The following is a 16,130-nucleotide window of genomic DNA, read 5'->3' on the forward strand; positions in this document are numbered from 1 at the left end:
TGCTAACCGGTGTCCCACAGGGATCAGCCCTGTCGGCAACACTCTTTAACATTTATCTCCTCCCGGTATGTCACCAACTAGCAGGACTTGGAATCACACATTACTTATACGCAGACGATATACAGTTACTGCTGCCAATTGTAAACACCATTGAAGATACAATGAAACTTGCCAATATGTATCTTGAGATAATTAATATAATAATTATATAATATATATATATTATAATAATATAATATATATATATTATTATATATTTATTATATAATATTTATATATATAATATATATATCTTATATCAATAATATTATCTATATCTATATTTCTCTTCTCTTCTCTATCTCTCTTATATATCCTCTCTCTATCTCCAAATCTATCTCTCTTTTCTATTCTATATCTCTATATCTCTCTCTCTCTTATCCTTTCCTTCTCTCTATTCTCCTTATATTCTCTCTTCTCTCTTCTCTCTTCTTCTCTCTCTATATCCCACCTCTCTCTCTCTCTCCCTTCTCTCTATTCTCTCCTCTCCTTCTCTTCTCTCTTCTCTCTCTTCTCTCTTCTCTCCTCTCCTCCTCTCTTCTCTTCTCTCTCCTCTCTCTCCTTCTCTCTCTCTCTATCCTCTCCTCCCTCCCCTCCTCTCCTCTCTCTCTTCCTCCTCCTCTTCCCCTTTTCTTCTCTTCCTCTCTTTCCGCTCCTCCCCTGTTCCTCTTCTTTCTTTCCTTTCCTCCCCTTTCCGCTCCTCGTTCTTTTTCCTTGTTTTTTTTTTTTTGTCCCTTTCTCCCCTCCTCCCTATTGTTTCCTGTTTTTTTGTTGTTTCTTATCTCTTTGCTGCAATTGGGAAATGTTTCTACCATGTTACTCTCTGCAGTTCACATTGTTAATTGTAAACCGGGTTGATGTGATTCATATCATGAAACTCGGTATAATAAAAATAATAAATAAATAAATAAATAAAACAGCTCTTAAATCAGATGGAACTGGTAATAAACATCGACAAAATGGAATTTTTACACCTTGAACGTAAAAACATACATCAAATTCAACCAACAGTCACAATTAAAAACAACCAAACCATTGAGCTAGCAACAAAAGTATGAAATCTAGGAGTAATAATTGACCCTGAAACTAAACATGAAACACATCTCATTGAAAATAAAAGAAGGATATGCGAAACTAATGATCCTGAGAAGACTAAAACCTTTACTAACGCTAAACTATTTCCGCACAATTCTGCAGGCCATGATATTCGCAAGTACAGACTACTGCAACTCACTACTTTTAGGACTACCACAATCTACAATCCGGCCACTACAAATATTACAAAACTCGGCTGCTAGAATTTTGACTGGCAAAAAAAAGAATGATCACATTACAGGAACACTCGCTGATTTACACTGGCTCCCAATTGAACAAAGAATTCAATATAAGGCCTTATGCATAATACACAAACTAATCCATGATGAAAAAGTTGAATGGCTCAACACTGCACTGCGCGTACATGTCCCGCAAAGAAACCTAAGATCTGCTAATAAGGCTCTACTAACTGTCCCCTCTGTCAAAACAGCCCGCCTCACGCAAGTTAGGGAGAGAGCACTGTCACTGGCAGGCCCCGTGCTATGGAACACCATGCCACTCGAAATAAGGCTGCAGAGTAATTTCAAAATATTCAAAACCAATCTGAAAACCTGGCTTTTTAAACAAGCTTTTTATAAAGATAAAGAGAAGGAGAAAAGCAGTTGACTGATAAGGACGCACCAAACTAAAAGTAGTTACTTGTAAGCTACAAATGCACATTAATGTTAAATTCAAACCGCCTAATATGATCCCAACAGACAAGCCTAATTTACACACATAGTTCTTTTGAAATGAATTGTTACCGCACTATGATGGCACATGATTAATTTGTAATCTATACCACTCACATTTTCATTAGCGTGCCCTGCTGTAAACCGTTGTGATGGTTATCTAACTTAACGACGGTATAGAAAAGTTTTTAAATAAATAAATAAAATAAATGCGGAATCAACGGATCCAATTCATCCTTCAGGAACAAGCGAAGTACTCTCAGGTCATCCCCTCCACCGGAACAACTCCTCGTGATCCAACCGGGGAGGGTTCGAGTTCGGGAGATCCAGTGGATCCAGGACCGGAAGATCCGGCAAGTCCGAAGCCCCCAAGGGACCCCCCCTGGATCTCGGAATCTCCGAATCCTGATAGCCTCCTGTGGAGGTGATCGCCTGGAAACCTTCCGAGGAGGGGGGGTCCACGTCCAGTGTGCACGCCCCCGAGTTGTCTCGCTGGAAAAGGCTGGCCATAGAGGCTTTGTGCATCAGCAGCCCAAAGTCAAGTTGTAAAAGGGGTCTGGCCCTTTAAATTCCCCCCCCCCCCCCGGTCACCAGACCGACAGAAGAATCAGGCAATGATTCCTGAGGGGGACGAAAGTGGAGGAGGAAGGTTCTCTCCCCCTGCTGCCTGCACTGCTGCTGCACGGGAACGGCTCAGGCAGATTCCCCCAGCTGGGCAGCGGCTTTACCCGCACCGTAGGACCTTGCTAAAGGCCTCCCTACCGCACTCTGGGCCACGCTGGATGGACCCCCCCGGGGAGGCAACGGGAGCAGAGGCTATCGAGGGAGGGCCGTGCAGCCGGCTCCCCGCAGGCCATGCATTGCGATGCATGCGGCATGGTCGGCGCGGGGGCAAAGAAAAATAAAGCCAAATCTCACCAGACCCAGAAACGGCTCAGCAATTATTATTATTATTTTTTTAAACAGCCTGACCAGAGGAATGGGACTTCTCTGTAATCACAGGGGAGGGACCGGGCCACCAGGTACTCACCCCAGGAGCCTCGCCGGGAAAACGAGCTGATAGGGTGTCCAACCCTTAGCTCTGCCTGCAACCAGCGGGGATGGTCCCACCAGAACCTGCCTACCCCTGGGAGGAGAGTTACTCCTAGCCTTCCTCTCTTGTTTTTGGCTTTTTTAAACCTTGCTTGATCAAACATTAGCCAGAGAAGAAAACCCTCTCTTTTTTTTGGAATTTATAGTATTAATTGCTTCACATCAGGACCGCAGGTTCTGCCACCTTCATCTGCTGGAGTCAGAGAAATATTGAAGGGACGCAGGTCACACACCGTGTTAAGAGGGGGTGCCTTTCATGTTTTTCTGTCTCCATCTGATGGAAGGGAGGCAAAAACCCAGTAGTCCTGGACTGATCCGGGTAACGTACAGGGAATATACATTTTTTAAATGAATAAATAAGAGGAGGCAGCAAGAGAATCACAGCATCCTCTCACTTGTCCTCTGACCCAGCCATTGTAATATTTCAATGCAGAAGGCAAACATCAGGAAACCAGGAAGGGGAGATTCAGGCTGTGTCAAATAGTCACCCTTGTTCAAATCCTACTCTGTGCTCAGGAAGCCTCTGTCTGCCCCCTCTGCTTCATCCATGAAAACTCAAGGGACATACCTCAGCCAGCAGAACAACTCGCTTGCCATCAGGCCAGATAATGTGGTCCACCTGAGAACGAACTCGCTCCCATGTCAGCTCTGGTGTGCGCAGACTGGCCTGAAAAGTAGAAACATTAAATGAACATTCTGAAATGCACAAAAAGAAAGTTTTGCTCAATGAAAAAAATGCTCTAACACAAGTGTGCAGTTGTAGAGGACAAACTCAGGAGCAACATCAGAAAATATTTCTTCAAAGATCAGGTGGAAGCATGGAATGGACTCCCAGCTGGAGCGGTGGAGAGAAAAAGTGCAATGGAATTCAAAAAAGCCTGAAATCCAAAGTGGCAAAGAGATGAGGGACTGAAGACTATGACGTCACACCAGCTGTCGAGATGGACAAGCTGCAAGGTTGGGCAGGACAGCTTCGCAATCAATCAATCCTTCTCTAACCCTCAAGAGCAAGGCAAGGAAAAAGTGATAAGGATGAATGTAAAGGGCAAATAATGGAAGCAGAACCTAGTGATACAGCTAAAGAGCAGTGGAACAGCTGCACCAGGCTTCCAAGGTTGGGGTAACCCAAACAACCAGTATGGGAGGTTGGATGTTTTGGAGAATAGCTTCGCTAATTTTGGTGGCTGTAGCAATTATTACAAAATTAGGTTATAAGATAGGGACGGAGATGTGGACGCTGGATTAATCGGTCCTATAAGAATGAAAGATCATGATGAGAAGCCAGAAAGTGGCGGGAAGGCCAGCACTGTAGCAGGTTTTGGACATTCTTGATCTAATAGTGAACTCTCACTCCAGGTCATGTTTCATCACCTTAAAAAAAAAAAAAAAAAGCCTCAGTTCACCCAATTCTAACAAAAAACACATCTGCAGACAGCACCGATTATTCAAACTTTCATCCTCTCTCTTCTCTCCCATAGATTTTAAAAGAAGCGCACGGGCGTCCAAGTGCACGCGGTTCCCGGTACACGCACATGTTATAAAATACGGTTCCCACACACATGTGCAGGCAGGTCGAGACTCGCACACGCAGGGGGGGGGCAGGAATTTTAGAAACCAACGCCCAGCGACGCGAGTAGGCCTTCCCCAGTTCCCTCCCAGTCCACGCCAATTAAGAAGCGGACTGGGAGGGATCTTCCCTATCCCCCTACCTAACCTTCCTATCTTCTTCCCTCTCCTCTCCTCCCCGACCTTCCCTCTCCTCTCCTCCTCCCCGACCTTCCCTCTCCTCTCCTCCCCGACCCCTAACCCCTACCTACCTACTCTATTTTGTTTTGTTTGTTTTATAACTTATCTGCTCCTTTGGAGCAGAAGTAAGTTACGTGCGCTGGGCAGTTGCCAGCACGCGCTCCCTCGGGACAGGGCCTAATGGCCACTGTCCCAGCCGCCCCCTCCCCCCCCAGACTATGCCCTGGCCCGCCCCCTTTTGCTAGCCCGGCACTTCTACATGTATCAGGGGTGGTGCGCATGGCCGGGCCCTTTCTAAAATGTGCTCGGCGCATGCAGGGCCATCTAAACTTCTGACCTCTGCGTCTGATACTAGTAATCCGTCTCTTCTGCCATTCATATCACTGGTAGAATTAATTCCTGCTTCAAGTCCTATCTGCTCAATTGTGCCCAACGAATTCAAACTCCGTCACCCCTCCCCCGTGTACCCTCCTGTCTTCCAACTCTACGTGCATATCCACTTGGTTTTTCCTCTAAAATTTACCTGGTCATCTGCAGTTCAATTCATCTCCCTTTGTCTTTCTTCCATTAGATGTTAGCTCACAACCAAACTTTCCCTAAAGCTATAGAAATGTGAAATTATTATTCTCTGTCGCTCTGCTCCTCATCACAGTCCCACCACACTATCTTCTGACAATCATACATTACAGATCTCACAAACTATCCAAAACCTAGGAGTCACAATTCATCAAACATCTGTGCAACTTCACATTACATCTGTAATTCTGCCTCTGCTTGTAATTCCTGTAAATGCTTCCCTCCTCCTCCCCTCCCCCCCTACATCTTCAGACCCCTCGCCTTTCAATTAGTGCTTTTCTTGCAATATTGTACACAGTGCTAATTTGTAGATAGTGGTTTGTTACCTTTTGTAAAATTATATATAGCGCCTATTGTTAGGTTCCTCCACCACAATTTCTGCTTCATTTCTTCTTCTCTTCCTTGTCCTTTTTTCTTCCCCACTCTTTCTCTGAGCTTATTTTTCCTCACTGCCCCCTCTCCCCCTCCCTGTTTTATTTTATTTCTCTTCAGTTGTAATGTAAACCGATATGATGTCCACTCGAATATCGGTATAGAAAGCGAAATAAATAATTCATAGTTCATATGTAAAATTCAAGATGCTCTGCCATATTAAACCTCTCGATTATTCTGATTTTCACACAATTCTTAAATAATGTTGACTACTGTAGCTCTTTATATTCAGGGTCCCCACAATGTTCACTCAGATCGCTACAGATAGTGCAGAACCTCTGCCGCACAGCTCCTTACTGGTTTAAGTTTACATGAACATATTTTCCCTGTATCAGTCCAGACTACTGGGTTTTACCTCCCTGCCAGCAGATGGAGACAGAGAAAGTTTTACTGACACTGTTACTTGACCATGTGTGCCACCTACATTTTCTCGGTATTTCTCTGTCTCCAGCAGATGGTATATGGTGCAAAAGCTGCAGTTCTGCAGCACAGTAATAACAGGAGATTTCATTTACCCCAGTATTGACTGGGAGAATATTACATCAGGGCATTCTAAAAAAAAGTAAAGTTCCTAGATTAAATAAATGACTGCTTCATGGAGCAGCTGGTACAAGAACCAACAGGAGGGGAATCTATTTTAGACTTAGTCCTTAGTGGAACACAGGATTTGATGAGAGAAGTAACAGTGCTAGAGCCACTTGGCAATAGTGATCACAGCGCGATCAAATTTGCCTTAACTGGAGGGAGCACAAAATAGAAATCTACAACGACAGCATTTAACTTTCAAAAAGGTGACTTTGATAAATTGAGAAAAGTGGTTAGGAAAAAACTGAAAGGCGCAACTGTAAAGGTTAAGAGTTTAGCTCAGGCATGGATGTTGTTTAAAAATATCATCTTGGAAGCCCAGACCAGATGTATTCCATGCATTAGAAAAGGTGGAAAGAAGGGTAAATGACTACCAGCATGGCTGAAAGGTGACGTGAGAGAAGCTATTATATCTAAAAACATCTTTCATGAAATGGAAAAGGGATCCGAATGAAGAAAACAGGAAACAGCATCAGCACTGGCAAGTCAGATGCAAAGCATTGATAAGGAAGGTAAAGAGAATTTGAAAAGAAGCTTGCTGTGGAAGCAAAGACTCATAACACTTTTTCAAGTACATTCGAGGTAAAAAAGCCTGCGAGGGAGTTAGCTGGCTGTGCAGGTTACTCCTATGTTTCTTTTACTGGATGAGGAGCCTTCTAGAAAATTCATACAGTGTTGCTTGACATGCTTTGCTTAAGGATTTGGTTGGAGAAGCTGTCCTGTGCTTCTTCACTTATGTGTACATATCAGTACCCCCCCAGACTGTAAAAGTCAGGGCCCATGTCGATTGTCATCTGAATCCAATTCCTCTTCCACCCCCCATCCCCTCACCACTGTCAAAGCAGAGAGCAATGTTGCAGTTACGCCAAAAGCATCAAGGCTTATTGGTTAGGATTAGTAATCCCCATGCCTTATGTTAAGGGTAGTAACTGTTGCTCTGAGCAGGTTACCCCCATGCTCATCAGTTCTCCAGACCGTAAAAATCGAGGCCCTAGCTGGCTGTTGTCTGAATCCAATTCCCTTTTTCCCCTGCCGTTGAAGCGGAGAGCATCATGCGTCCATTTCAAAAACAGGGAAAAGATTCTAGTGATGAATGGCGACCAGTGATTGCTATCTTTTTAAATTTAGCATCTGCATTTGACATTGTTTCACACTATCTATTAATGCATGGCTTGGCTGACATAGGTATTGGGAAAATGATTCTCTTCCTTCCTAAATAATAGGACATTTCAAGTGAGACTTGATCAGCACGAATCCTAATCACATGATGTCCCACAGGGATCTATTCTTTTAGCCACGTTTAATATCTACCTCTGTCCTTTGGCACAATTATTAGAACAGCACACTCATTTTAAAATCTATGCGGACAAGATTCAACTATTCTTTCCTGTTTCCCTGGATTTGTCTTCCATTTTGCTACATTCAGGAATGTTTAGCCTGCATAAAATGGTGAATGCCCTCTAATCATTTAGTTTTAAATATTAGGAAAACTGAAGCTATGTACTTATCCTAGTACTTGCCTTGGGGTTTCTATTGATGACTCTTTAATACCTTTCTCTAATACTCTACGAAATTTAGGATTTCAGTTTGAGCCAACAATGTCTTGTGTACCTCATACGAGGTTACCTTTAAGGAATGGTTTTTACAAATTAAGATGTTTACATTATTTAGTACCACAAAATGATTTTAGGAATGTTATTCAGTCTTTTTTGCTATGTGCTTTCAATTACTGCAATGCTTTGCTAATAAGCCTCCAGAAATATCAGTTAAAGGTTATTCAATTACAGCAATATGTGGCAACTCGCCTTGTAATAGATGGGAAAGCAGAGTTGCTTACCTGTAACAGGTGTTCTCCCAGGACAGCAGGATGTTAGTCCTCACATATGGGTGACATCATCAGATGGAGCCCCGTCACAGAACACTTTTGTCAAAGTTTCTAGAACTTTGACTGGCACCTACTGGGCATGCCCAGTATGGCACCAACCCTGCAGCCAGCAGGGGTCCCCCTTCAGTCTCGTTTGTAGCAAAAGTACGAGTGAAAAATAAAATAATAAAATGTAAGCGAACCCAACTCCGCAGGGTGGCGGGCGGGTTTCGTGAGGACTAACATCCTGCTGTCCTGGGAGAACACCTGTTACAGGTAAGCAACTCTGCTTTCTCCCAGGACAAGCAGTATGGTAGTCCTCACATATGGGTGAATAGCAAGCTACAGGCTGAGTCATACGTATGAGGCCAAGCAGCACCGAACATGTGCAACAGGCACAACAACTGAGGTGCTGTTGGCAAGGATGAGGCAGCCTGAAATTCACAGCAGGTCGAGGTAGGATGAGTTGGGTTCCTACACTGGAAACAAATTTTTTTAAGACAGACTGGCCAAAGACAGAATCCTATCGCCCAGCCTTGTCCAAGCAGTAATGAGCTGCGAAGGTGTGGAGAGAGCTCCATGTCGCAGCCTTGCAGATGTCAGCAATCGGTACTGAATGGTAGTGTGCTACTGACATTGCCATTGCTCTGACTGAGTGTGCCTTCACTCGTCCCTGCAGTGGAAGGCCTGCTTGCTGGTAACAGAATGCTATGCCGTCTGCCGTCATTTCCAGCGTTTAGCTTGCCCACCGCATTCCCAAGTTTGTTCTTATCAAAAAAGACAAAAAGTTGGGTGGACTTCCTGTGGGCTGTAGTGCGGTCTAAGTAAAACGCAAGAGCACGCTTACAGTCCAAGGTGTGGAGAGCTTGCTCACCTGGGTGAGCGTGAGGTCTTGGAAAGAAAGTGGGCAAGACTATAGACTGATTTAAATGATAATCAGTTACCACCTTAAGAAGGAATTTAGGGTGAATGCGGAGAACCACTCGGTCATGGAGGAACTTTGTGTAGGGTGAGTAGGTCACAAGGGCCTGTGACTCACTTACCCTGCAAGCAGACGTGATGGCTACTAGGAAAAGTACTTTCCACGCAAGGTATCTGAGTTTGCAGGAGTGCAAGGGCTCAAAAGGAGCGTGCATGAGCTGTGCAAGTATGACACTGAGGTCCCATGCCAAGACCGATGGCCGTAGAGGAGGTTTAAGCTGTACTAAGCCTCTCATGAAGCGACTCACCAGGGGTTGAGCAGTGATCAGGGCATCCCCTATTCCTTGATGGTAAGCAGAGATGGCACTAAGGTGGTGCACTTGGATAGATGATGTCTGGAGACCAGATTCCGAGAGGTGCCAGAGATAATCTAACAGACTCGATGTGGGGCAAGAAAAGGGATCCAAGCTCTTTTGTGTGCACCACAAGGTAAATCTCCTCCATTTAGAGCAGTAGGATTTCTGCGTGGAAGCCTTCCGTGAAGCTACAAGGTTGAGTGGTGGTATCAGCCTTTCAATATCTAGGCCGTCAGAGAGAGGGCCTTGGAGGTTCGGGTGGCGTAACTTGCTGTGATTCTATGTTATGAGGTTGGGCAATGTGCCCAGGCGAATGGGGTCCTGGACAGCCAAATTTGGCGCGGCCAGTACAGGGCTATGAGCATCATTAAGCCCCGGTCCTGTTGTAGCTTCACGAGAGTCTTGCTTATTAGCGGAATCTGAGGATACGTATAAAGCAGGCTTTTGTTCCAGGGACGGGCGAAGGCATCCCTGGCTGGTGCATGCCGGTCCCTGTGCAGGGAGCAGAGGTTTTCCACTTTGTGGTTCTGTCTGGACACAAAGAGGTCGATGGTTGGATGACCCCACCGGTGGAAGATACTGCTCGCAACAGAGGGATCCAGAGACCATTCGTGTGGCTGGAAATGACGGCTGAGGCAGTCCATCAGTACATTCTGTGTGCCCGCTAGATAAGTGGCTCACAGAAGAATGGAATGCGACAGGACCCAGACCCAAATCTGTGCTGCCTCCTGGCAAAGCAGATAAGAGCCCATGCTTCCCCTATTTGTTCAGATACCACATTGCAACTTGGTTGTCTGTTTGAATCAGGACAACTTTGTTGGAGAGGTAATCCTGAAATGCATAAAGGGCGTACCGCATCGCTCGAAGCTCCAGAAAGTTGATTTGATGGGTCGCTTCGGCTTTTGTCCAGGTCTCTTGAGTTTGAAGGCCTTGGACGTAGGCTCCCCAACCAAGGTTGGAGGCGTCCGTAGTTAAGTTCACTTGAGGAGCCAGTTGTTGGAAAGGAAGACCCACTTGTAAATTGGCTTTGTGTGTCTACCAGGCAAGGGATAGACGAAGCTGACTGGTTATGTTTACCATGGACGACAGCGGCTGAGTAGCTTGTCGCCATTGGGATTTCAGAGTCCATTGGGTCACTCTCATGGCAAGACGTGCCATAGGGGTGACATGGACTATTGATGCCATGTGGCCGAGTAACCTTAGTAGCTAGCCAGCAGAGGCTCTTTTTTGACAGCAGATAAAGCTGGCAAGGTTGGACAGTGTAATCGCATGGTCGTTGGGTAAGAATGCTCTGGACAGTGTCGTATCTAGGTCTGCTCCTATAAAGGAGAGAAGATGAGACGGTGTCACTTGGGATTTGGGGTAATTTATTAGAAATCCCAATGAGTTTAGAAGCCTTATGGTGAGACCGAGAGTGTCGAGGGCTCCTTGCTTTGACTGGCTTTTTATGAGCCCTTCGTCCAGGTATGGAGGAGAAGTCCATTAATGGCTATTAATCAATTTTACTTAGGGAATAGCCACTGCTATTAATTGCATCAGTAGCATGGGATCTTCTTAGTGTTTGGGTAATTGCCAGGTTCTTGTGGCCTGGTTTGGCCTCTGTTGGAAACAGGATGCTGGGCTTGATGGACCCTTGGTCTGACCCAGCATGGCAATTTCTTATGTTCTTATACGCCTCTGCTGTGTAACTGCGCAGTCACGACTGCCAGGCACTTCGTAAAGACTCGAGACGCTGAGGCTAGGCCAAATGGTAGTAACCTTGTATTGACAGTGACTGCGGCCCACCACAAATCGCAGATATTTGCGATGAGGAGGGGAGATCACAATACGGGCATATGCTTCTTGAAGGTCCAGAGAGCAGAGCCAATCCCCTTGTTGAAGTAGAGGAAGCATGGTGCCCAGGGATACCATCCAGAACCTTTCCTTGCGAAGAAAGGTATTCAAGTCATGGAGGTCCAGAATAGGCCGGAGGCCGCCGGTCTTTTCTAGAATTAGGAAATATCTGGAGTAGAACCCTTTTCCCTGCTGATTCGGTGGAACCGGTTCCACGGCTCTGACTGACAGAAGGGTTGAGAGCTTTGATTCGAGTTTTCCTGTGTGGTCGTCCCACAGAGGCGGATTGTGGGAAAACAGTGGCCCAGGGAATTTTTCTCCATACTGGCCCATGGGTACCCAATTACACATACAGTTTGGTGAGTCACTAAATACAGAATAAAGGGACCATAAAATATACACAGAAATGCACAGACAAACTGAACTGGAAATCACAACAAGTTAGAATGTATGTAATGCAGCAATGGAAAAACAGAAAATACCATCATTCCTCATAAAACATCAACAATAAAATCAAGAAGTATAAAACATCACAATAGGAAAATCATACTTAAAATATATATTTCAAAACTGCTGATGAATTTAGCCTCCAGTAATTTAACTCAGGGAAAATTTCAAAAATTTGTATATAACACCAATAAAATATTTCAAAAAGAGCAGACATCAAATAATATTCAATAATTAAAACTAATAAGGATTTTAAAAAGCCCCTGCTGTCCCCTTCTGTGGGAGCTCTTGATTTCCAGTCACCCTGATATTGTCGAGGATTAGGAGGTTATCCTCCCTCTCTCACACGTACTCACATGTCCATTCTCTCTCACACATACACTGTCACATACATACACATTCATGCTCTTATACCCACCATAACCTCTCGCTCTCACAGACACTGACACACTCTCAGGCTCTAAGACACTCTCTCCCCCTCCACATACAAACTCTTACTCCCTTGGATTTTCTCATACACACTCATGCTCTCACACTCACTGGCTCCCTCACATACACACCCAGGCAAGCTTCCAGTCATTCTCACACACACACACTGACCCCCAGACAGGCTCCCATTCATTCTCTCTCACACACACTGCCCCCCAGGCAAGCTTCCATTTTCACACCACTCCCTCCCCATCCCCCAGGCATGCACTCATTCATTCTCACACATACAGACCCCCAGGCAGGCACCCAAGCATTCACACACACACAGACCCCAGGCAGAGTCCCATTCATACACATGCACACACTAAAGGCAGACCCCCCCCCTCTCTTTTGCCAGCAACCTCGGAACCTCTCTCATTCCTCTGCTGCCACTGTCACTGATGCCACGTGGCTATTGGGGAGGCGCTGATTGCTGCTACTGGCACTGAAGCCCATTCTGCTGCCTCCTCTGTGCAGGCCCCGTGGGCTTCCACTTTCTCCAAGCTGATCTCGTACATTGTGAGATCCGCATAGAGAAAGTGCTACTCTTGCACATTACCAAAGATTACATGTGCCAATCACTAAAAAGTAATTTTTTTTTAACCTTTGCTGTCTGATCTTAGTTTTCTAATCAGTTGGTCATAGGCTTTTTTTTCCACCTTCCCTTTCTTATTTTTTTTTGCCAATTCCTTTTATATTGTCTTTTTTTCTATTTCTTTTCTATCCATCTTCTTCCCTCAAACACACAGGTTCTCATTCTCACATACTTTCTCTCTCTCTCACACACACACACACACACACAGGCTGTCACATGCTCTCTCATAAAATCATTCATACACACAGTCTCTCACTAGCACATGCTGTCTGACACATACACAGGCTCTCTCTCACTCCCACAGATGTTTATCCTGTTCCATGGTCAGATCACTACTTAATAAAAGCTGTAGGAACCTATAAAACAGGAAACAATAACAGTGATAATACCACACAATGTGCGAACAAAATACTACGCCATTGTAAAATTAATATAGAGGCACTATCCGAAGCAATTATACCAATAGTAAATCAAAATCCTCATACGGAGGTTACTGATATGTTATCATTCTGGAATGATAATATAAATAATCAATTAGATAATATAGCACCATTAAAAAAAAATCAACTGACTGGTACAATGAATCATTAAAAGTATGCAAAAGAAAACTTCGAAATTTAGAACGTAGATGGAGAAAAAACCCACTTCCAAATCGAAAACAGGAATATTATACTTACTTACAGAAATACAAGAAAGAATTTATAAAAAGTAAAAAAGCCTTTTATGCATCAAAGTTAAAGAGTGCCTTTGGAAATCCTAAAATTCTCTTCTCAATAGTAAAAGAATTAACTACCATTCCAGATGCGACCTCATCAATTATAACGGATGAGCTCTGTAATAAAATTGCTAGCTCCTTTAGAGAAAAAACAGAAAACATATCATTAGAATTTGAGTCATTACCGATCCCAAAATCAAATACCCCACAATTGGCTTGTTCATTCTCAGATTTTCATCCAATTAATGAAAATACTATCATCAATATTTATTTATTTAGAAAGTCTTTTATACCGATATTCGTGGGGACATCATATCGGCTTACAGCGAACTCATAAGAAGCAAATTAAAACCATCAAACAGCCCTTTTAATGCATATCCTGGTTATATCCTCAAAGAGATAAAAGAACAAATTGCTCCTTCTATATCAAGCATTATGAATGCTTCATTATCTCAAGGTTTCTTTCCAGACCATCAAAAAAAAAAACTTCAGTTCTACCTATTCCAAAAAAGAAGAATCTTGATCCATTTGATTTATCTAATTACCGACCTGTTGCTACCTTAACCTCCATAGCCAAAATCATAGAATCAGTTGCATTACATCAAGTTTCAGAATACATTGAAGATAATAATATTACATAGTAATCAACATGGTTTTAGAAAAGGACACAGCACAGAATCATTACTCATTTCATCTTTTGACACAATTATTAGGGGCTTTGATTCAAATACAAAGGAAAATTAGTTTCTTACCTGATAATTTTCGTTCCTGTAGTACCAAGGATCAGTCCAGGACACCTGGGTTGTGACTCCGCACCAGTAGATGGAGACAGACTAAAACTTGTGGGCGGAGCCATATATGCCCCTGTGCCAGTCACAGCCCCTCAGTCTTACGGAATGTCAAAGTAGAACACAACCAGAGAAGTGAACAAAACTAGATACCGCTAACTAACGGGGAAGAAACACCCCTTCTGGAACCGGGCTCCAACCGAGAGAGCGAACAAGCGAAACAGAGCAAATCAAAAACACAGAGCGGACTCTCCATTACTTCAGCGCAGCACTGCGGGCGGGATCCTGGACTGATCCTTGGTACTACAGGAACGAAAATTATCAGGTAAGAAACTAATTTTCCTTTCCCTGTACGTACCAGGATCAGTCCAGGACACCTGGGATGTACCAGAGCAACCTACTGAGGGTGGGAAGCAGAGAGTCCCGCTCGGAGAACCCTCTCTCCAAAACCCCCGGAGTCGGTAGCCCGGACATCCAGCCGGTAATGCCGGATAAAAGTATGCAACGACTTCCAGGTGGCCGCCCTACAAATCTCTTGAGGCGACACCTGAGAAGCTTCCGCCCAAGACGCTGCTTCAGATCGAGTCGAGTGAGCCCGCAGCCCCACAGGAAGAGGTTTTCCCCTCACCAAGTACGCCGAAACCAATGGCCTCCTTGAGCCAACGAGCGATCGTTGTGCGGGACGCTGCAGCTCCTTTCTTTGGTCCAGAGAACAGGACAAACAGATGATCTGTGACCCGAAACGGATTAGTGACCTCCAGATATCGGAGAAGGGATCTCCGTACGTCAAGTTTCCGTAACTCCCTCTCTTCTGTAACAGAGGAGCCTCCGCACGCAAAAGCGGGCAACTCCACCGATTGATTCACATGAAACGACGAGACCACTTTCGGAAGAAAGGAAGGAACCGTCCGTAAGGAAACCCCCGAATCGGAGATACGCAAGAAAGGTTCCCTACAAGACAGGGCCTGTAACTCGGAAAACCCGCCGTGCCGAGGCAATCGCCACCAAGAATGCCGTCTTTAAAGTGAGATCCTTAAGAGTTGCGCGTTTCAAGGGCTCAAACGGCGCCGTGCATAGAGCGGAAAGAACCCAATTGAGGTTCCAAGCCGGACAAGGAAGACGTAACGGGGGGCGAAGGTGCTTAGCACCCCGAAGGAAACGAGCAATATCCGGGTGAAGCGCCAGAGACTTACCTCGCAAACACCCAAGCGCCGCCACTTGGACCCGTAGGGAACTGCACGCCAGACCTTTGGCCAGACCCGCCTGGAGGAACGCCAGAACATCAGAGACGGAAGCCGAAGTGGGGACCACCCCGCGCTGCACGCACCAGTCCTCAAAGACTACCCAGACACGGACGTAAGCCAAAGATGTCGACTGCTTCCTGGAACGCAGCAGCGTGGCCACCACCGCATCTGAATAACCTTTTCTCTTCAGTCGATTCCTCTCAAAAGCCATGCCGCGAGACAGAAGTGATCCGCATCCTCCAAACAGACGGGGGCCCTGATGGAGTAGGGCCGCCATTCCCTGGAACCGAAGGGGTGCCGCTACTGCCAGTTGTACGAGGTCTGCGAACCACGGCCGGCGAGGCCACTCCGGTGCCACCAAGATCACGTTGGCCGGATGCAACTCTATGCGCCGTAGAATCTTGCCGATCATCGGCCACGGGGGAAACACGTAGAGCAGCACATCCGTAGGCCAGGGAAGCACCAACGCATCGACGCCTTCTGCCCCCCGCTCTCGACGTCGACTGTAAAAATCGCGGGGCCTTCGCGTTGTGCCACGTGGCCATCAGATCCATGTGGGGCACCCCCCACGTTTCGCAAATGAGAAGAAATGCTTCGTCCCCCAGCTCCCACTCTCCGGGATCCAGACGATGCCGGCTGAGATAGTCCGCCTGCACGTTGTCG

The 16,130-nt window shown here is 45.4% G+C and overlaps 1 protein-coding gene across 2 annotated transcripts in view; it reads right to left on the reverse strand.

Moving 5' to 3' along the window:
- AHCYL1 (adenosylhomocysteinase like 1) overlaps positions 1-16,130 on the reverse strand; it is a 130,370-nt gene that overhangs the window by 47,424 nt on the left and 66,816 nt on the right. For both annotated transcript variants that reach the window (XM_029574187.1, XM_029574185.1), the window contains exon 13: positions 3,466-3,564. In XM_029574187.1, the coding sequence (XP_029430047.1) occupies positions 3,466-3,564 (99 nt within the window). The remainder of the gene's footprint in view (positions 1-3,465; positions 3,565-16,130) is intronic.

This window comes from Rhinatrema bivittatum, chromosome 12 (assembly GCF_901001135.1).
Source record: "Rhinatrema bivittatum chromosome 12, aRhiBiv1.1, whole genome shotgun sequence".
In the NCBI taxonomy this organism is placed as follows: Eukaryota; Metazoa; Chordata; class Amphibia; order Gymnophiona; family Rhinatrematidae; genus Rhinatrema; species Rhinatrema bivittatum.